This window comes from Euleptes europaea, chromosome 5 (genome assembly GCF_029931775.1).
Source record: "Euleptes europaea isolate rEulEur1 chromosome 5, rEulEur1.hap1, whole genome shotgun sequence".
NCBI lineage: Eukaryota > Metazoa > Chordata > Lepidosauria > Squamata > Sphaerodactylidae > Euleptes > Euleptes europaea.
Window position 1 is genome coordinate 61,507,459 of NC_079316.1, and position 23,298 is coordinate 61,530,756.

A 23,298-nucleotide genomic window follows, 5' to 3' on the forward strand; every position below is an offset into this window, starting at 1 on the left:
TTTAATTATCATTAGTAAGGCTATTCTAAGTATTTGTTTGGGGGGGGGTTGCACGGGGCAGGAGAACAGAGAGAAACAACAGGGATATGAGTTATATTCCTCAGATATGCCTTTATGAAAGGTATCTAGTTTAAAAGGGTATACAGCAAATTAAATACATTATTGTGGTAATGGGACGACAGAAGTACAAGTCTATTATACTTATAGCAGTTACAGGAATTGTATGCTCCTTGCCCTGTTCCAGCACATCCTTTGATATTCATTCTATTCAGCAGCAGGGCCAGGACTTCTCAGAATTAAGTGATGGGTCATTATACTTTAAACACCATGGAGAAGCCTAGATTGGCAATTAAACAGCACTTGCTGACACTCGCTTGTGCCACTCTGTGACCCCCTTTAGATTGAGATGTTGGAGCTCGGGGCCCTCAGCCTGCTAAATTGGTAGCAGGCACTTCTCCTGACGAGGGCTGGCTCTGAAATCTGCCAGCTTCAAAGGGAGCAAGATCATGTATAAACCATAATGTGGGTGCACCGTGGCTCAAAAAAAAAAAAAAAAAAAAACCAAGGCAGGGAATAGATGAAATGTTACAAGTGCAAGGGGAAAATGAGAGAATAATGACAAATCTAATGCAACTCAAAGCAGAATTGTTGCACGAAAAAATGCATCCCACTGCTTGTGCATAAAATCAAGGCAGGCAGATGACATCCAGTTAACAGAAACATGTCAACAGTGAAGTAAAGTGAGAGTGAGTAAGAGAGAAGCCCCTGAGACAGCCAGGAACAAAAAATTAGTTGTCCTTAACAAGTTACGGCTCATCATTATATTCTGGCTTGGAGCCATAAAAGCAGACAGGGGTATATAATGAGCTGCTTAGAATTTTTAGGGTGTTTATGGCAATTCATAGAATATTTGTCTACAGAAAGGAATTTCTTAGAGCAGGGAGGGGGGGCCTTTATACAACATGGCATCTATAAAAACACACACACACACAGAATCAGACATGTGGCGTTTATAGAAATTCTGGACATGCATAAAAGCATACCCCTCCCCTTGCCACACATACAGAGTACATTTGATAGACAAACATGTGCCTGTGCAAATACATTTAACATTTTGCTAATATGCGTTATCTTATGGCTAAATACTTTTGGCAATATTCATCATGCCATTGCCCTCAAAGGTTTAGCCTTGTCCCTCTTTGACATGCAGAAGTGCAGGATATGTCGCCTTTATGATCATGGCCTGTTGTGTTGAATAATATAAGAGGGATTATTAATATTTAATATATGTTTAACTATGTGCCTTCTCATCTGAATGTAAATACTAAGGTAGATTGCAGGTTTTCACACTACATATACTTACACCCTTCCATCAAGGCCCAGTTCATCTTTTCTTTAAAAACTGTCTTTGGGATCATCCCATTTTGACAACTCAGTGCTGTTGATACTGGTATGCCCACTGCAGTTGTGCCTGGCCATACTCCAAAAGCTCAGTAAACTTCAATCATCAATCGTTGATTTTTCCATATAGGAAAAAGGTAATTTCACATAAACAATTGTGATGGTGAAGTCACCTGACGAAGGTGACTTTGATCAGTGCAACACAGAACCTCTTGGTTTCTCATTTACAAATGCAGCATCACATCCTTTCTTTGTTTCTACAGTCTGTAGGGTTTTGGCCATGCATTGTCCACCCCATGCTTTAACAAACCAGGAAGTTCCTTTGACATTCAGTGCAGAGATTGGAGACTTCTTGGTTTGGATCAAAGCGCATCAGGACATCCAAACTGGATGAAACAGCAAATTGTGGTTTGTCTTCTTGCCCGTAGACAAGGATTTAAATCAGGATTAAGCTGTGGTCTAGAATCCCATTTTTTGTTTAGATCTGAAAGACCACTGTTGTTTCATTCAGTTTGAACATCATGGTAAACTGCAGGAAGTTTTCAGTCTGCACCTCACATAAGAATAACGGGGTACAAAGACTTTCTGGCTAGTTCCCACCACAAACAGATCTATTTTTGTTCACAATGCCACCAAAATTTCGCTATCACAGGTATGCACATTGCTCATTTGCCATCATGCAAATACCTCTCCTTCCTTGCTTCCTATAGGCTTTCAAAAATGCAAGGAACTTAACAAATTTAGGAGAAAAAAAATACATTCTGGGGCACTAAACAAGCAGGGCTAAGCCTATTCCTGGTGACCACAGTCTCTGGGGCAGAGGCATTTTTGCCTTTTTAATTGGAACCCACTTATTTTGGGACTGGTGTATGAGGCAGGGACTGCAGTTGTTCCCAGTTGTATCCCATATTGGTCATGCTTGATTCTCCAAGCATGAGGACCATGTGTGGCAGAAATAACATGGTAAGATGGAAATGGATGAAGTGCCTTGCTTATCATCAACTACCCAAAGTCTTCCTTAGAACTGAAGGCCAAGGGCCTATTCAGCTATAATTTTGCTGTTTCTTATACTGAGTGTTTTTTTTTAAAAGCTGTGCTGTTTCTTATACTGAGTGTTTTTCTAAAAAGCTGTTATGTGCATATGTATAAAATTGAATTATTTGAATTGTTTTATTTTTAGCAAGTATGCTTATTCTTGTTTTGTAAAAGATGACTAGATGGACATTCATATGGCAGTAGCCATTAGACTATGGGACTGGTCATAGCTATCATCCCTCCCATTTGTTTTCTTTAGAAAAATTACCCAGTTTTCCCTCTTTTATTTTACGAAGTCCCAACCAGTTCATATCCTCAGTATCTGTAGACTATGCAGTAGTGTTAAATGCGGCTTACATCAAAAAATGGTATTTTGGGATAATATGTGAACTATAGAATATATCCCTTCTCTGCATTAGGCTTCTGTAAGATATTTTTCATGGTCCAAAGCAGCTTTTAAACCAAATGCCTCACATTAATTTAAATTTTGATTGTGTGCACATTTATTTCATGGCAAAGGCTAAACAAAACTTCTTTATGATACATTTAATGAAAACATGATGAATACATTTAATAAGATACTTAATGGCACATAAATTGTGGGGCAATTAATATTTTAATGCACTGCCAATACCCATCAACAAAATAGCAATCCTTTAATCTTCAGTCTGGTTTGAGATTCAAGTCTCCAGAGGCTGTGGTTCCCCATGATATGCAATGACTAGGATTTGTGTGTTTTACAGGGAGGTAGATTAACAGAAATTCCATTGCATGTCCAAGTCCATGCATTGGGTTTGTTAGAGATGTTAAAAATCCTGAAGTCAATAGTTATAATAAATGGGTAATTGGCTGTAATGTTTTTTTGTTTAAAAAAATGCTTAATATGTCGTAGTATTACTGCCAGTTCTCATATGCTTGTCTAAATTTTGTGTTCTTGTTGTATGCCTTTTTTATTATATGCGTGTAAACACCCCTCCCTTTTCATTCATTTTTATTCTGACGATTTACACAGCTTTCTCTCCTCTAGGTTCCCTCCACATATGGTCCCTCCACACCATAGTTTACATACAACTGGGATCCCTCATCCAGCCATAGTCACCCCAACAGTCAAACAGGAATCTTCCCAGAATGATGTTGGCTCACTCCACAGCTCGTAAGTTTTTTTATATATATATTCCTATTTCTTTGAGCTCGTTTTACTTTAATGTTTGGTTAGCAGTTTGGGCTTGGCTTTGTCCCTCTATTGTAGACGTTCCGTTGAGTGCTTTGGGTTTGGATACACAATCAGCGGCCTCTAAACTACATCAGCCTCTGCATTATCAGATGAGGTTTAAACACAAAAAGACCCCATGTTAAAATCAGAGCCTCCCTGGACCCACCTTTCCTTCATAGCGAGATAAAAAGTGCCTATAAAAATAGGTTTGCTAAGAGACTTATTTAGTTATATGGAGTCTGCAGCAAACAGCGATAGACTGTTAATGAACCAGGGTAGAGAACAAAATAAAGTAGCTGAAGCACTCTGGAATCCCGTGTCTGTATATTCATTCGTTTCTGCTTCAGAATAGCAATATTGAGTTCACGCCATCTAAAACAACCCTGGATTTCCCTGACCAGGTACGTCCCAACAATGCAGGGTGCAGCGGCTGTCTGGGATTCTAAACACACACTGGTTAGTGTAGTCCGTAGGTTCCCATATGTCCTGCACACAATTACAGCCTTCTCTCAGCTGCCCAAATGAAATACATACACAGGTGTTGGATTTTTAATATTTGCCCTAACTTTATGGTTCAGGATCATGTTCGATCAAATCCAAAAGGGCCTCCCTGCACCCAGCCTCTATCCAACTTAGCTGGGATACACTGCACTAAACTGTTCACCTCAGAGTAATCTTCATAAGATTGCCCTGCTGTTCCAAAGTGTACTGTCGTATACAGGAAACAAATGGAAAAGGGATACTTCCCTGAGGGATCTAGCTGAGCACTGTTAGAAAGAGGGCCTTGGTCTGATCCAGCAAGCTTTTCGTGTGTTCTTTGAGGTCGCTCTCTTGTAACAGGCCCAGCTGAAAAGGCCCTGACAGGATAGGCTTTTTTACTTTCTTCACCTAAACCATCTGGTATCTTGACAAAGGGAGCTTTGACTCTCAGATGCTTATACCTCGAAAATCTTGTTGGTCTCTAAGGTGCTACTTGACTCGAATCCAGCTGTTTTACTTCAGACCAACATGGCTGCCCTCTGAAACTATCTTCACCTAAACCAGAGGTTAATTTAAGGTCTAGCAAGACACTCCTCTCCTGCTTGTCAATCCCCAAACTGTTTAAGACCCCAGTACGTCTTGCTGGATAAGCAAACAAAAATCTGGGGTTTAATGGTAGTCCACTATGCAAATATAAGGTTGTATAGTTTAAAGGTCCAAAGCTGAAAAAGAAAAGTGTAGCCTTCCAAAGCTTGGGGAAAGTTACAAATAGAAAGAAGGAGGCAGATATTTAATACAAAACATCCAAATTAGGAAAGTATTTCCAGAATAGCCTGGGTGGGAGGGGGGGGGCAGGGTTTAAGCCATTAAGCCATGTGAATGTTTTCTTGCTGCCAACTTAATACTTTGGCTGAATGATGATCAATAGGACATGAGGGGGCAGGACATGTCCTGCTGCTACTCTACCCTGTAACAAAGGTAAGAGGGAAAAGAGCTCCCCCGTCCACAGCCCTTGGCCCTATCCTTAGGGGAATGTTGCTCTCCTCTGAGAGTAGAGGTTAACACACCTTTGACAGTTAGTCGCCAGATTTTCAAATGTAAGATAAAGGAAATGTGATCCCATTAAAGTGGTTTTAATTGTGCTAGAAGGAAAGAAATGTAAGAACATAGAATTTAGAACGGATTATTTTGTACAAGCTCCGTGTTTTTTTTTCTCTTTGAACTGCACAGAAAACATCAGGACTCCAAAAAAGAAGAGGAGAAAAAGAAGCCACACATAAAGAAACCTCTTAATGCATTTATGTTGTATATGAAGGAAATGAGAGCAAAGGTTGTAGCAGAATGCACATTGAAAGAGAGTGCAGCCATCAATCAAATCCTTGGTCGAAGGGTAGGTAACTCGCCAGGCCTGTGTCTGTCCATGTCAGGGCTATGGATGTGGTGCGTGTGTGTTTACTAAGGGCGGAAAGGTGAGTACAACATACTTCTAAAATGAAATGATATAGTTACGTTGAGTGATTAAGGGCATGTGTCTGCCCAGTGGAACTTGTGAGCTCTCTCCTGGTCCCGTACCCTAAAGTTCTTCAGAAACTGCCTTATAACTGGCTTACACCACTTGGGTGGCCCAGCAAACCAAGCACAGTCCAACGTGCTATGGTCTGCCAAGTACTTGATAATCAGTCGGCATTTACAGTCTGCTCTCAACAAAGCCATAGTATTGGGAGCATAACTGCTAAGATTTGGGATATAAATATCATAAATATTTAATTTCTAACAAGCCATAGTCTGAAGCTGGTGGGTTGCATTTGGCTTGGTAAATTTGTGCAGACTTGCATTACAAGCAGTAAAATTTGCACCAATGGAATACCAGTGTATCAATGGGGGAATGGGAACTGAGTTTTTAAAGTTTTTAAAGGGTAGTCTCTTTTATGGGAATTTCTTGTATGTCTCATTCAAAACAATAGTGATAAAGATGGAACAGTATTTGGAGGATTACACCTTTCCCTTTTCTAAAGGGAAAATACTAATTAACTGTAAAAGATTACTTGAATCTTAACTGAGCTGTCCTGAGTTAAATAAAGCTATGAAACTAATAGATTGTTGTACTTTAATTGGCTTCAGTTTTCTGACTTTGGAAGTAAATACCTATCGTGTATATTCTGTGCTACTAACCTAGTGTTGTGCTTGTGGTTTTGTTTGCTTGGTTTCTTCCTCAGTGGCATGCATTATCCAGAGAAGAACAAGCAAAGTACTATGAACTAGCCAGAAAGGAACGACAGCTCCACATGCAACTTTACCCCGGCTGGTCCGCACGGGATAACTATGTAGGTGGCTATGTAGGTGGAATTTTTTTCAGTAGTAGAGCTTGTAGACAAGTACTGCTGTAATCTGCTGAAGTACACCCACACATGGAAGACAAGCACTACTAATCCGGTAATTTTAGCGGATGTTTTGGTTTTGTCGCCAACCCAATTGGATACAATTGGCACCCCCTCTACTGGAGAAAGGTCCCTTTCTTGGGACATTAAAGGTCAATTAAAAGACTGCAACTGAGATGTGTCAGTAGAGCTCTGTGGGAACAAAATTCTTGCAGTGTGTCTCCCAGCTTTTGGGCAGTTTACAAAACAAAGGGGGGAAAAGAGCTCCTTCTCTATTTTCACCCTCGTTTCCTTCCCCGACCCCCAAAATTAGTGCCTTGTTGCATACCTGTGTGAGAGTATAGTGGAAAGTGGAAGAATGGCTTACCCTAGCTTCAGAGGAGGACTGGCAAAGACTTGTTGGAAGTCTTGCTCTCAAGTGGGGCTAAATAAATTATTCCACCCTCTACTTTTAATAATATTTTACTTCACTGTATTATTGTCTGTCATGCTTTTATTGATGGTATCTTTGCCAACGACCGTGGAACTGTTACTGGCGATACAGTCTTGAGATGTTCTCATTTGCAGTTTTGTTCCCTTTGAGGGAGCATAAAGACAACTGCTTGGTTTCAGAGATCAATGTCCTGCTCCTTTATGAGAGATGTGTAAACAGCCTTCCAGTGTTGCCAGTGTAGATGCATTGCTGATGAGGATTGTGTATTGCCACATTTGTTTGAGCCATATTGAAGCGCATGGGGGCTGTAAAGGGATGCACATCAGCATCCATGGTTGTTAATCAGTGCCTACGACTACCACAAAATGGGAGAGCCAAACCATGAAGGCACTAAGTAGTTATAAAGCCTACATTCAAGGGACAACAACCTTTTACTTGGAAATATGACCAAATAGGTGCGAGTTGGTAAGGATCTATGAAGCATCCCCCAAACAATTAACTAATCTCCGAAAGGCTCTGATAATTAAGCAGAGCCAGAGCCAGACTTATTTGCAAGTGGCAGCAAAATCCTATGGAGAGGGAGTTGTGGGGCGCCTGGAGACAGCTCAGCCGCACCGCCTCTTGAGTGGCTTGCTGGCTTGGTGCAGCAAGCCAAAACTGTAATTTCCCCCCATACTCTGTGAAACTGCTCCATGCAGTTCCACGTGGCTGTGCAACCATTTTTGCTAGCACAAGTTCGTGCCAGCATAAGGGGGGAATTCCCAGGGCGAAAGGGCTCCAGGAGCTGACTAAAGTCAGACCCGTCCCAGGAATGCGACCTTTGGGATCAGCGCGGAGCCCTGGTGCCGGAGATATACTGCTGTCAAGGCTTCACCAGCACCCATGCGTGGCAAGTGGCACTAATGTTGGCATGGGGGTTACGCTGGCTCCTAAGGCCATTCGGTCCCCCTTTTCGGGATTGCACTGTTAGTACATTACAACTTAAGAGCCTTTGAGTCAAAGAGGCCTATAAATATTAACAAATGCTAAATTTCAGTTTTAAAATAATATACATTTTTGGTAATGCTGTTGGACCTTTTAAATTTGACATAGTTTGGGGGCTCAGCATGTCTTCATACGGCCCTGAGCTGAAGCCAGATGCTTTTCCTGTAACCATGCTTAGTGGAAGAACACAAGGTAAAATGAGGGGGGGGAGTATCTATCACAGATAATTGTAGGCTACTTAACAGAACTAAAGTCCAAATTAAAATAAGAATTGCATACAATCTGGCATGTGCTACGAACAATAAAAACAAAAACAATAAACTGAAAAGAGAAACCCAAAGCAGCCCAGGCCTTACCAAATACCTGATTAAACCAATATGGTTTGCAAACCATCTGGTAAGTCAGGAACAGAAAATTTGATGGGTGTCCTCTAGGGTTGTCAGTGTCTGGCAATTGGCAGGAGCATTTTGTTTGGGGCAACATCCCAGAAAAAAAATGGGGGGGCGGCGGCTTGTCTACTTAACAGGACGTTCTGACCACCGAGTTCCTGCATTGTGCAGGTGGTTGAACTAGATGACCTTGGTGGTCCCTTCCAACTCGATGATTCTATTAATTCCTAGAGCTACCTGGAAGTGACAAGGGTAGCTCTAGGAGCTGACAGAAACTCGATGGTAAGGTTACCATGCTAAGAAATTATTTGGTCAGAACTTCCTTGAAAGTAAGCAAGACTATTTTTTTCTTTTTAATTTGTCTCTCTCGAATGAGCCCTCTTCCCACCCCCTGCCCCAGTTTGGCCCAGTCGGTCTCCACCATGAGCAGGCAAATGGAAACCCAGTGCCCTAGGTAGCTGATTCTACAGCCATTTTCGGTATTTTTCCATACGGAACACAGCAATAACTATATACTGATTCTACAGCCATAGCTGACAAAGGACTGCCTGCTTTGCTTTCCTTAGGGTGACCTGTTGCAAAGGAGGCCCTGTACCTTTTAAGAGTTGAGTGTGTGTGTGTGTGTGTGTGTGTGTGTGTATGTGTGTGTGAAGTGCCATCAAGTCGCAGCCGACTTTTGGGGTTTTCATGGCAAGAGACTAACAGAGGTGTTTTGCCAGTGCCTTCCTCTGCACAGCAACCCTGGTATTCCTTGGTGGTCTCCCATCCAAATACTAACCAGGGCTGACCCTGCTTAGCTTCTGAGATCTGACGAGATCAGGCTAGCCTGGGCCATCCAGGTCAGGGCAAGAGTTGAGTAGTGCAAGAAGTGTAAACAGATACTGCTTTATTAATCCTGTGTGGCAAGCTGAAATTTCCTCTTTTATATAATTGTAAAAGGTACAGAAATCCTGTCATCAGGTGATTGTCACCACTGATAGTTAAGCTTCTTATATGCACCATTCTTAACAATTTGGTTGGGCCATATTCTTTCATTCCCACCCCTTAATATGCTATTAATATACGGAGGGGTTTGTTGGTGTTTTCCAAAAGCATAAATTTATTATTCTGAAAATCAAGCTATGTGTGTTCTTCCATAGCTGTAATCAGTTTGACTGTATGAGCAGATCCCTGTATGCAGAGAGGCACATGGATATGTTAGCAAGCAACATTTAAAGAATTCCATTTGCTGAACGACCCTTGAAGATGAAATATTTATTTAAAAACCTATATGTAGTATCAAAACCTGCACACAATTCTTTTATTCCCTCTTTTTCTTCTTTAATATGGATTCCTCTGACCCCCCCATTTCTTCCTCTGCTTTTGAACATAAAACAGAAGCTAGATAACCTCTTTTGAGGAGAAAGCAGTGTTTTCCTTACAACTTAGGAGGCACCTCTTCCCATCTTTATCGTCACCGAGTGCATAGCCCATATTTGCTACTACGAACAGACTGCAGTGAGACCATCAGACCACAGGGCTAAGTCATTCTTGGTCCTCTTCAGTCTAATTTCCTCTTGGGAGTTCAAGAGGGAGTAGCATTGGGATGTGCTATAATGCTTGAAAGAGTTTCAGAAAATGTTCTCTCTGCCTGAGTGACTGTGTCACTGACAGATGGGCATGTATGGTGTCTTAAATGTTTAGGACCTTTACATTTGTCCTCAGCGTGTGAGCACTGAAAATCTCTTTCTTCTCATGTTAAAAAGGACAGGATAAGAAAGCTGATGCATCCCCAGCAGCTTGAGGCTCTATCCCCACCTGACCTTCAGGGGGAACCTCACTTCAGTAGGAAAGCTCAATAGCTTTGGATCACACAAGCACATCTACAAGGGTTTTACATTTCTCTCCATACCACTCAGAATTCTTGAAGTTTATCCTTTCCTGTGAGCTTTATTTGGACAACAGACTTTCCCAGAATGAAAAAAGGAAGTGTGTGCATATGTGTGTGGTGGTATTTTGTAAGGGGACCTCCCATCTGATTCTTACCTTATTATCGACCACACACAGAATGGCATTTGCAATCCCGAATCTGGCACTGAAAGGTTTTGTGCATATTTCACTTTTTACAGAAATTCAAACAAAACGATATCTAAAATTAGTTAAAACTGTAGTGACATGAAAGATTTATTTTAAGATGAACATAGAAAGACTTGTTAGCTAATTTTATCAATATTAATCAATTTTCTTAACTTAATGTGCAGTCCTGAAGCGGGGGGGGGGAATGGTTTTAGGAGCCGGTGTGACCCCTGTGCCAGCATTAATGCCACTTGTGCTGTGCAAATGGGCACTAATGCTAGCTCAGGGCCACTTACACCAACGTCGGAGCGGCGCTACAGTGCTGTATATGGGTGCGGGCGCAGCCTCAGCAGCAATGTATCTCCAACACGGGTTTGTGCCAGCCCCAAAGGGGGCGTTCCAGGGGGCGGGGCTGACTTTAGTCAGATCACATGAAGCTGCCTTATACTGGATCAGATTCTTGGTCAAATTCAGTGTTGTCTACCCAGAGCGGCAGCGGATCTCCAGAGTCTCAGGTAGAGGTCTTTCATATCACCTACTTGCCTAGTCCCTTTAACTGGAGATGCTGGGGACTGAACCTGGGACCTTCTGCATGCCAAGCAGATGCTCCATCACTGAGCCACGGCCCCTCCTTTCGCCCCAGGATCACCCCCTTTTGCTGGCACAAACTTGTGTCTGCAAAAATGGTGGCAGAGCCCCATGGAACTGCATGGAGCAGTTCCACGGGGTTTCGGGGAAATTACAATTTTGCCTTGCTGTGCCAGCAAGCCACTCAGGAATAGGTGCCGTGGCACTGTCCCCAAGTGCCCCACAACTACCCACCCCTTAGGCTTGCGTTGCCAATTTCATAAATCAGCAATAGATTACCTATTTGTGCACAGCTGAAACAGCTGCCTAAGTGGTACTGGCCTATGTTCTAAAATTATTAATTAATGCTAGAGCCATTACTGTAGACATTTTGAACACTGAAAATGGAAGCTCTATTGAGACTGTAAATCCGTTTTGTAAATCACCTCGTGTGAGATAGATTATGTGGGCCTAAACTAACAAATAAAAAAAATAGAATTGGTAAATTCTCAGTTTCTGTAGTAGTGCCTCAGTGCATTAAATCTTTACATGGGAACAGGCACATGCACAGACCTCCTATTACTAGAAGGTTCTCCTGAACAAGAATTTACTTGTCACATCCAAAACGGCAGGATAGCAGTTTACAGCCTGAATGAGCGAGGAGGAACAAGTTCAAAGGCCTTACGCCTGGAGACCTGCAGGAGTTGCATCTTCAAAAAGAACATTCACGTCTCCTCTTCTTACTGGTACATGCCAGGGAACATAAACATCATAGTGGACATGCTGAGTTGAAATCCAAAATGAAACGTTGATGTGGGAACTAGACCAAGCTACTAAAGAGAAGACATCACAGATCTAGGAAAACTTTTTCCTTACCTTCCTTAGGGATGTAGCCAATGCTCAGTAAACCAACAAGTGTTCTCATTCTATCAGTTTACGCTTGTATAAATAAAGCACTTGGTGTCTGTTACTCCCTTGTGAATGTACATTAATAGCCTTTTCTTATTTCTTCATATATAGAAAGCATAAGTGACCATAGGGTGCTTGTAGTCACTGATTGGACAAAAAGCAACTGTTGTTGTCTACCTGGAGCTAATAAAGAAGAGAAAACTATGCAGCTCTTAATTGTTACCATTTTTATTTTCCTGCCCTGCTACTATAGAATGACCTTTTTGTTAGGAATCCTGGAAATATTTTATGTTACCATACCTGTAGATTCTTCCAGCTTATTCTGTTAGATGGTATAGCTTATAAAAGGATCCATGTTTAGCATGTTTTCTGTCCGTGTATGCCTTTATTTATTCACCAGAATTTGTCAGACTTTGCAGAGTGACTTTTCAGTAGAGCATTTTCCCACAGTCTTATTTGTGTACTAAAAGCAAAAGCATAATATCGAGGTCAAATTGTTAAGTAATATGGGCCACCATTCTTATTTTGATGTTGGCTAGTTCTCATCCACCGTTACTTGTTATTCACTCCCATTTTTCTGTTTTTTGAGATTATTCCAAGCCAGTAACAGTCCACATATGTCCCTCATCTTTTTTTCTCCAATTGGACTCTTCCCTTTTGTAAGGATTGGTTTCTTTAACTGAAAAAAGAAACTGTTTACGCAAGGGCACATACTTTCCAGATGTGTCGAAGTAATTCTTTTACCAACTTTTTGTTTTGTACTTTAACTAATTGTCATGAGTATTACTCACGGACAAGTTGTTAACATTTTTTTGTTTGTTAGAGCTGCCTTACCAATCCTGGGCCCTTCATTTCCCTTTTTCTATGTGATGACAGTTATGTAATTAGGATGGCTAAAAGTATTCATATAAACGGAATGAAATGTGGAGAGGAAGTTATGCAACATGAGCTGTTGGAAGTACCATATTGCCACACTCAGTGAAGCTTGGGAGGGGGTGCGGGGCGGAGGGGAGAAGAATACGATTCTAGAAGGCTTTGAAAAACAGTTCTCTCCCTTGTATCATCTTGAAAGAAGGGTTTATAGCCATCATTTCATGTAATTCTGTTTCATTCAGGGCAAGAAGAAGAAGAGGAAAAGGGACAAACAGCCAGGAGAGACCAATGGTAAGTAAATATTTGATTTATTCTCTAGTGGAACAACGGAGGCCACAAGTTCCTAATACTGGTTATGAAGGAGTCAGTTAGCAATCTGTCAGTCTCCTTAGGAAAGGGCCATTACTACATCCAGCATTTTCTTGCTGGATTTTAAATACACTTCGGTCATTTGCTTATTGCGGGCCCTTTAAAACTAGCAGCCACAATTATATGCATGAGCTGCATATTGCAGACAGTAGTCAAATTTGCACTTAGCTGCAAAGCCATTCACTGCAGAGCCATAGTTTGTTAATGCCTGCACCATTATTATGAAAGAGTTCTGCTGAGTGTGAGTGTGTCTGTGCACGTGTGTGAGTTGGGTATTAATATGGGGCTGTGTGTTCTGATGCATGCCTTTACAGTGGTAAATTGCAGCCATTTTTTAAAAAATTAAGGAGGTTTGCCATTCTCTAGGAAATTAGAAATACTGCATAGGCAATATCATAGTCAATTTTTTTAAAAAGCCCTGATTACATTTTTCTTTGAAGCCTTTGTATAATTTGTTCTTTTTTTTCAGAACACAGCGAATGTTTCCTAAATCCTTGCCTTTCACTTCCTCCGATTACAGGTGCTAATGTCATTTTCCACCATTTAAAATAGTTCTGTAAACTGCTTTTAATTTTTTTATCCTGCCATTTTAGATTTTATTAATATTTAAACACTGACATTAAAAATAAAATTTACCATTCACACGTATGTAGTGTGTGTGTGTGTATGTGTATATATATATATATATATATAGATATATATATTCATGTGATATGATTCGTAGTTTTTTTTGTTTTTGTTTCTAATTTGCTATTCAATTGCTATTAAACAGTAATGCAGTAAAAATAACTCAGTTATACTAACTGTGCAAATTGAATATGCAGTATTTCTTTAAAGAGACTGATGTAAACTGGAAGAAACTTAATAACGAACCTCCTTAATCTAATGGCATTTTTACGCGGCACCCACTAAAGTTTTCTCATGCCAGCATGCAACCACATCTTTTTTTTTTAAATATTGTTTTACATTTCTTCTCAGACACATCCATTAGTATTCACTTGCTTTACTTGCATACTGCTTGCTTCCATGCTTCTGATCATGTTATTTCTTCCTGGAACTAACATGCCCATTTGCTATCTGCTTGTTCTGATCCATTTCTTTTTTTAAAAAACTTTTTAAAAAAATAAAAAACAAGAATGTTTATTCCCAAAGCTGCATTATCCCAAAGAAAGACAATTTTCTTTTACCCCCTTTTTTATTTAAACTTGAAGAGAAAAGCATGTCAGTGATCTAATTCCCATACTTAGCTTCTTGTCTTCCTGTGCTTTTTCCCCCGCCACAAGAAATATCTGAACAACAGCACAGTGCACAAAGCATTGTTCCCACAAACCCGTTTGCATTTTTGGGGGGGTCTTGTGTTGACGGATTGTGTTTCCAGTTCCTCTTAAATTATTTTAAAAGATAGTGCTTATCAAAGGGATACTGCAGCTTTAATTGCAACAGCTAATTTCAAGAGTATTATAGATGCGATATTCACTATTTTAAAAATAAAACATTCAGCAGTCGATATTTTGCGATTAATAATGAGGTCACTGATTTTTATTTCCTTTTTTATTTTATTTTTTCTTATTTTTTTCTTTTTCTTATTTTTTTCCTCTTTCTCTCTCTCTCTTTCTCTTTTTTCTGCTCGCTTCTTTCTTGACCTCATTCAGACCTGAGCGCACCTAAGAAATGCCGAGCGCGCTTTGGCCTTGATCAACAGAATAACTGGTGCGGTCCCTGCAGGTGTGTATAGTCTTCCCCCCCAACTTGCTATGGCTGGTTTTGCAGCTGGTTTATTTGGTACTTCCCCCTGCCCCTCCCTCTTCTCCTGCTTTGTTGCTTTGTAGCTCTGTGTTGTGATCTAGAAGACACAAGGGAGTGGGATGCTGCTGCGAATGATCATCTCTTTCTGTTTAAAGGATTTTGCTTCCCCCCCCCATTTGTGTTTCCTCCACCCACCTCCTCACTGCCGCTAGCTGAAAAAAAAATACCCACTGTAAGACAGCATCAGCCTAGGCCTGCACACAAAACCCCATCCTCCTCTGAAAAGTTGCATATCTTTTTTGTGAACATTGCCAAACATCCTTTGATATCACAGTCTGGAGTGAACCAAGGAAGATACAAAGCTGAGTGAAGGGAATGCACAGCAGGTTTAAGCATTGTAGGTGTGAGTCGCCTTGCCAGAGGTCCTCTTTCTTTCATGCCCTTTGGTGTGAAAGATTGCCAATTGAACTAAGAGAAATGTTAGCTAAAGCTAAGATTTCACGTCCAGCTGAGCTCTATCCACCACTGTGTTGTATTTTTTTTTGTGTTTACCTTGTGCTAACAGATGCAAATACTCCAAAGAAGTGTCGGGCATTGTTCGGACTTGACCGACAGAGTTTATGGTGCAAACCATGCAGGTATACTACCCGTTAGGCCTTTGGGGAACTAAGAGCATTCTGTCATCTTAGTGTTACATGTGTGATTTATTTTTTAATCCTTTACCCTTTCCGTTCCCTACCTTCCCTGCTACTACAACACCCAATTGCTAATAAATATTTATCTTCACAAGTCTTTGCTAATTCAATGCAAATTTTTCCCTTTCTTGACCAATAACATATCTCTTGGTGGTAGCTGGGAATTTGTTCACCCTGTAATGCAGAAGCGACTGTTTCTCGGCCAAACAAGTATGTTGTGGACATTTACACAAGCTTCTGTATGTGTGCCCACAGTCTCCAAAGGGTTTTAAAAGATCGTATCACTGCAGCACCAATAATTTCACTATGACAAATGAGAGTTTTACAGGTCACAAGCAAAGTCTGTTAATAAATTTCATAGCATGTTTTAAATTCTATATTGTGTGCTTTTGAAAGCTCCTATTATTCCTAAGATTCATATTTGGCATGATTTTTAAGATGCCTGGAGGAAATCTTTGCAGTGCCAATTTCTTACTGGCCCATTAGGTTCACATCTACTGATAAATAACTTCGTTGCTCAGGTGTTATACATTAATGGCACCAAAGGCCAAGACATTTGTAACACTTGTTCTATAACAGGTTTAAGTGAAACCTGTAACTCCATGGATAAATTCTGTAGGCACATGTTCTTTGGTGAAGGGAAGCAAACTATCTCTTGTTGCATTCTTTTTCCCTTAATATGGTTAAATTTGTTATTTCTCTGTTCTGATCCAAGCAGTCTTTGAATTTGGAATATTATGATGGTAGGTATTTCAGTCCGATGCACACTCTTCTCTGTATGTAGTGCTTCCCTCCTCACCTTTCCCTCTGATTCACACCCATACCATGTGCTTCATTCCTTTTTTAGAACATAGAGCAGTTATTCATATTCTGTGCATGTTGACCCTGTTAGTTGTGTGATGCTGAGTTTTAAACATGGATTGAAAATGTACTGTCCGTCTAATTGTTAGATACAGTTCATGCATCGTCCTTCAAGGGCTGCATTTCCCCTAAACCCTGTGACCTCCCATTTGATGCATGCTTAAGCAGTGTGATTTGTGTGGCAGGTGCACCAATGATAGCCGAGGTCATTTCAATAGCAATATTAAATTCCTTTTAAAAATCACAATTTCAAGGGGAATAATAGAGCACCTGGATATCAGATTAAACGGTGAAGAAAATGGCTTAAGATCACTAATATAGCCTATGCGCTAATTAGGTTAATCTGGTATTTGACAGTATATGAAACAAATAGTTATGTGGCCTATAGACAATCATTTTTATATTTGTCACATTTGCAGGGTTACTCCACTAAAATCAATTCTGCATAGGATTTCATTGCATACCCTGGATAGGTAGAAAAACTAGGCTCTAAACCAGGGGGTCAGCAACTAATTTTTAACAAGATATTTTGAAAAGAAAAAGGGGCTAATAAACCAGCAACTTTGGCTCCACCTATTGACCAACAGCCGCACAAACTGAGACATGGGAAGCAATCCTAAGCAGGTCTACTTTGAAGTAAGTTCAGTATTATTCAGTGGGGTTTGATCTCAGGAAACTGTCCTCAATACTGCAGTCATAGGCAAAGGGCTCCTTCACCCTCTGTTCGAGTATGAACAGTATGTATCTGTCTTGCTATTCACCCTGGAAAAATAGCTTGATTTTGGTGAGAATGAACATATGAAGCTGCATTATACTGAATAAGACCATTGATCCATCAAGGTCAGTATTGTCTACTCAAACTGGCAGTTGTTCTCCAGGAACCTAGCTGACTATAGGGTGGAGTGGGCTTGGTACCTGGAGGCTGAACCAAAGGCCTAGTGGGAATCCTTTGCTTTGATTCCAGTGTTTTTCTAAAATTTAATTTTGAGAAGGAGTGGGCATGAGCACTCCTGCCCCATTCCCTCCTACATACAATTGCTGCTCATGAGCACAGAGTCTGTTCTCATAGGGTACATGCATATTTTCCTCCTGTGATTAGAAACTCATGGGGAGAAGGCCTATGCTTGTAGCAACTACCTATGTGCATGGATTCTGCTCATAAGCAAGCGTCCATGCATAGGTAAGACTGGTGTGGGTGTACCTACCGCCACCGGATTGATTTCAGTGTGCATAATAGTGTGTATAAGAGGTACACTAAAAATAGTGATGGGTAGATCTCACAAACCAGGCACGTCATTTCTGACTGAAACAGTTTCAGTTTCCAGTAGTTGGGTTTCAGGGGCTCATAACAAATATGCGACAGTGACTCTGATATCATTATTAAAATTTACAGGGCGCTTAACATTCCAAACATCCATATTTAGTAATGCATCTTGGGCTGTGTTTTAAGAATGCCCCTATATAGAGAATCATTATCTAGAACATAGAATTCAGCATTTTAAAGGTCAGAATAATCATTTGACTTCAGTCAAATAAGAGGCTTTTATAGTTGGTTGTTTAAAGCTATCATCACTACCATTAAGCAAAGCGCCTTCACATTCGAATTTCAGCTATTTCTCCTCATTGCTCCACATTTTTGCTCCATATTCTAAATTAAAAGACATTGTTGAACTAAGTATTCTGATAAGTTTTACCATTCCTGAAAAATAGTGCTTCACATGTGCAAGGGCTTAACCAAAGGTGTTTATATGCTTGGGAATTCTGTGGTTCTTCCAGTGAAGCACAGGATCTTTGAAGGTATATACATCACCGGGCTTGCCCTTTTTAGTGAGCAGGGAAACAATTTCACGTTGATGACTCTTTATTTGTTGATTTGTTGGTTTGTTTCCTTCATTTATACCCTGCCTTTTTTCCCAATGGGGACCTGAAGTGGCTTATATTGTTCTCCCAACCTCCATTGTATCCTCACAACAACCCTGTAGGGTAGATTTGTGCTGGTCTATGACTGTTTTAATAAAGATTGATTGATTGTAGGGTAGGTGAGGCTGAGAGTGCATGACTAGCCCAAGGACATCCAGCAAGCTTCCATGGCAGAACAGGGATTCAACCTGGGTCTCCCAAATCCAAAACTCTAACCTCTACACTACACTGGCACTTTATAGTTTGTGCAGATATAAATGTATGCAACAATCACTATACATGACCCTAGACACATCAGCTGCTGATTTATTTATTTTTACTCCATCTTTTGCCTCAATCATACTGGACAAAAGACTGATTCTGACTTCTAAGTGACTTAAGGAGTGGGTGACAATAAAACCCATAAAAATACCATTTGTATCTTGATCATGTTATATTTTGCCATAGTTGGCTCTGGCTTTTGTTGGCCAAATACTGCAATTAGATTCTTAAATTCTGCAAAAAGTGTAGGTGGCAGGGAGGTGGAGGAAACTGAATTTGGGTGCTGATCTCAGCCCTATTTAAGGATGAAATTGCAAGTGCAGAAATGTAGCTATCTTTCTCTTAATTAAAAAAAAACCCTATCCCAGTCTTGTTGGCATCATATGGACTTGCCATTTTATTGTATTCCTGTGACTGCAAAATCTTTTATCAAGGAGAAGCATCTGAGAAATTGAGTGGGAGGGGAATGGTTTCACCTAGAGGTCCCTTCCATTGTTCCATAAAGTGTCCCTGTCCCAATTGTGCTGCATAAACTGTTAAGAGCTACCAATAGCATGGTGACTCGTCCACAAAGTCCCCATGACTTTTACTGGTAGAGCTCACTGTGGAATTTGGAAAATACTACTGTCCAGCTGAGATAGGAGTGTTTTGCATGTTGTGTGCTGAACGTCTTCATATAATGGCCTCCCCTAAATATTAGCACCACTCTGTTAATATAATCTTGTTCATTTCCCATGGGTTGGTCAAAAAATTGCTGCTTTGAACTGTTGATATGGTAACATTGCCTCCTTTCAGCCTGATGGGACTAATTAAATAGTAAGGAATAAAGAACATGAAATAGTTCAGGCCAGAGGGTTACATTAATTTCTTGCTAATAGATTTCCAGTTTTTATTACTCAAGGTAGGAGACTGCTAGCAAGGTTCTGTTTAGAGCCCACCAAATTGCCTTTTCATCTTTTAACTTGGCTTAATAAAGCATGGATTGCTGTTGCCTGCCATCTTGCACATTTTCTCTCTTCTGTTGTTGTTTTTTTTTACTGCTCTTTGTTATTTTCATCTCTGCTTTTGTTATTTCATTTCTTAAGGGTTTAAATGCATGACTGTCTTAGTTTCTAGCATGTCTTGATCAGCAGGCTAATGTGGTTAAAATTCTTCATTGCCCTAACAATTGACTTTGCTTTATGGAACTTTGGGCGGAATCTGAGTCTTTTGACTAGGGTGGTGGGGGAGGGGAAGAGAGAGATGTTAGTCACTTCCTGGATTCCTCTAGGAATTATAAAGAACGGGCTCACTAGGTGCTAGTATCTTGGGTGCACGTTCATCACAGAAAGTGTTAATGTCACCTCAGAGGCCAAAGGTGCTATGAACACACATGAAGCTGCCTTATACTGAATCAGACTCTTGGTCCATCAAAGTCAATATTGTCTATTCAGACCGGCAGCGGCTCTCCAGGGTCTCAGGCATAGGTCTTTCATATCACCTACTTGCGTAGTCCCTTTAACTGAAGATGCTGGGGATTAACCTGGGACCTTCTGCATGCCAAGCAGGTGCTCTACCTCTGAGCCATAGCACCTCCCCAGAACATTGTACTCACACAAGCCTTCATGAAGTGAAAAGGAGCAATGTGAAAAGAAAAAGTGGTAGGTGAATTACTCTCTTAGTGGATATAGTCCTCCCCTTGGATATGTAAGTGATAATTCTCAGATTGCAGATATGATTTTTTTTGTTACTTTTTTGGTATTGAACACAATTAAACCAGTGGAAATTCATCTGCTGACCTTTATAATTTGGTGTTTGGGTCAGCACAGAACTTCTGCCCTTTTGCTTGAGGGGACAGCTTCAACAAACTTCCATTGGCTATATAACCGTACATACTTTTCACTTTTCATAAAACTCACCTGAGATTCTTATGATTGCTAAGGTGTGCTAGTAAATGTAATTGTTACATTGACTTGTCCTTTTGGCCAAAAAACTGTGCTTGCTGTTTTTTTTTTTAAGAATCTGTGATACCCAGTGGGTTTCTGCTCTACGGGATGCATACATTGAAAGCCTAATACTTTTGTTATGTCACTAAACATATTTTCTGAACATAAGGCAGTAAATTCAATGGAAAAGTGGCATCCTTTGCGTACAACTTCATTGGTTTTGATAAATGTGGTTGGAGGGGCAGCTTGGTCTCATAAGTTTAACTTTTTATGAAGCTCTGTTTTCTAATTGTTTTTAATGTACCTGTTGTCGTTCAGTTTGTACTCTTCACCTTTGAAGTTGCAGGAATGAATTCGGGAAACATTCCTATAACCAAAGTAAAAACAAAATAGTTCCTTTTCCCATCCCCTCCCTTACAAAAATATGATACGCCACAACCTGCAGGTCATTCAACCAGTTATTCTTGTTAATTTGGATGATATTTCTGTTCATCTTTCTTTTTCTTCATTCCCCCTTTGATTCTTCCTATTACTCTCTCTTCTGTTTTTGTTTTTTGTTTTGTTTGTATGTGTGACACTGATATATATATTTTTTTCTTATGGTGTGGTTCTGAACAGAAACGAGCAGGAGTGGTAGGTCCTCGGCTACAGTTATATCGCAAAGGTGGGGGTCTCTTCTAAACAAGGCAGGAAGTCACTGAAGGGAAACTCCAGAGTCAGTCTTGGTATCAGCTAAAGGAAACAATCTATAATGTTTTTAATAGGACAATAGGATTTTAAGCAAGTCAAAAATAAATCTGGTTGTTCCTAAGAGAATACGAAACTGATTTATTAAAAAAAAGTTCTAAGTGAGGCAAAGAGTAAATTCTTCTATATAGTTGAAAGTTAGATTCCTTAAAATAATAATTGTCCACATGTGACCAGCACCACTGTAATGGGGTGTAGCTGCTTTTGGATTACTTTTTCCCCCCAGTAGCATCTTTGCTTTTTATTCACAGAGGATTCTCTTCCTGTTTCTAGGAGAAAAAAAAAGTGCGTTCGCTACATACAAGGTGAAGGCAGCTGCGTCAGCCCACCCTCTTCAGATGGAAGCCTACTAGACTCTCCTCCGTCTTCTCCCAATATGCTAGCCTCCCCCACAAGAGACTCAAAACCACAGACTGAACAAACCCAACCTCTCTCGCTCTCATTGAAACCTGACCCACTGGTGCACCTCTCGATGATGCCGCCCCCGCCGTCCTCCATAGTCCTGACGGAAAACTCCACTAGCAAATCCAGCAGCCTGCCTGCTAGTAATTGTCAGAACGGGGGTTTAGAACATCAGTCTGCCACTTTACAGCAGCCGGCGCCATCTTCTTCTTTGTTAGCACAACCGTCAACATCCTCCTTGCATTCCCACAATTCTTTGGCTGGGAGCCAGCCACAGCCGCTCTCACTTGTAACCAAGTCTTTAGAATAGCTTTAGCCTCTCGTAGCCCTTTTGTTCCCCCCCCCCCCCCGGTATGTTGAGATTTATTTTTTTTCCTTTTGTTGGTTTTTTTTTTTAATTTGTGCCATATGGCTACATTAGTTGATGTCTATCGAGTTCATTGGTCAATATTTGACCCATTGTTAATTTCGATTTTTTTCCCTTTTGAATATGTAGATGAGAAAAAAAGTCCTCATGATTCTGCCAAAATTTTTATCAACAGCTGTTTAAAGTCTTTGTAGCGTTTAAATATATATATATATATATAAATATATATATACATAACTGTTATGTAGTTCCAATAGCTTAGTTTCAAAGACTGATTTTAAAAATGAAAAAGAAGCAATTTTGAAGCAGCCCTTGCAGAAGGTGTTGGTTCTTTATTATTTGTATTAAATACGAGCTTGCGAACCAATCATTTTACATCTGGTTTTTACAACTTTTTAAGGGCACAATGAATGCGGTGCCGCTAATTTTTTTCCTCTGTTTTTTTTTGTGTGATACAATTTTCTTGTGACGTTACTTGTTATTGTTTAAATGTACAGAAACAAAGGGTTAAAATGTGTTAATATACCTTGTTCCATGGTGTTGTTCTTTTTTGGGGGAGGGAACGCTACTCAACAATTAAAAAGTATCACAACGCTATTGGACCAGTAGTATTTATTGCTTTAGAGATTGCTTGTTGTACCTGTATGTTGTCCCCTTTTAAAATGTTTTCTTTCTTTTTTTCTTGAAACATTGTATAAAAGGTTTTTTTCTCTCTCTTAGTGTAAGCATCATATATATAACAACTCATTTGTACAAGGTTTTTAAGTTTATATATAAATGTGTATATATATATTTTTGTTGGCTTCTCTTTTTTGTTTTGTTTTAATTGTTTTAATTTGTTTTCTGTCACACAGTTGCCACCAAATGGACATTTGAAGATGGATCAATAGTATAAAAATTGCTTTAAAAGCCATTATATGAAATAAGACTTGAAAATTTAGCACGGGGCCTTTTAAAAATGCTGTTGCAGTGCCCCCGCCCCCTTCAGAACTGCAGATAACTCCCCTGCCACTTCAAGGCTGTGAACAAAACTTTTTACGTGCCAAAATTCTCAGTGATTTCCCCCTTTTCCCCACAAATTTTTATGCTATATTTTTTTTGTCCATCCTGTTTTGCTGTGATGTTACATAGGTAGATATGTATGTAGTTTTTAATGTCACCTATTACAGACGTGTTTGGTAGCAGATTGTCCAGAAAGCATTTAAAAATGAAGAGGCATAAACCCTAAAGGGCCAAATTCTGTATATTAGATTATTCATAAAAGGAAAAACGAGACTGCCACTTTTAT

The 23,298-nt window shown here is 40.1% G+C and overlaps 1 protein-coding gene across 44 annotated transcripts in view; it reads left to right on the forward strand.

Annotated features, from left to right (window-relative positions):
* TCF7L2 (transcription factor 7 like 2) overlaps positions 1–21,973 on the forward strand; it is a 244,004-nt gene extending 222,031 nt beyond the window's left edge. For 3 of the 44 annotated variants that reach the window (XM_056850598.1, XM_056850601.1, XM_056850608.1), the window contains 7 exons: positions 3,464–3,589; positions 5,360–5,519; positions 6,346–6,453; positions 12,960–13,008; positions 13,556–13,606; positions 14,739–14,811; positions 21,515–21,973. In XM_056850598.1, coding sequence (XP_056706576.1) covers positions 3,464–3,589; positions 5,360–5,519; positions 6,346–6,453; positions 12,960–13,008; positions 13,556–13,606; positions 14,739–14,811; positions 21,515–21,953 — 1,006 coding nt within the window. In that variant the 3' untranslated portion in view covers positions 21,954–21,973. Of the gene's footprint in view, positions 1–3,448; positions 3,590–5,359; positions 5,520–6,345; positions 6,466–12,959; positions 13,009–13,555; positions 13,607–14,738; positions 14,812–15,397; positions 15,471–16,242; positions 16,272–21,514 lie in introns of those variants that run through there. The other 41 variants (XM_056850592.1, XM_056850596.1, XM_056850597.1 and 38 more) reach the window with 37 other exon arrangements.
* The last annotated feature ends 1,325 nt before the right edge of the window (positions 21,974–23,298 follow it).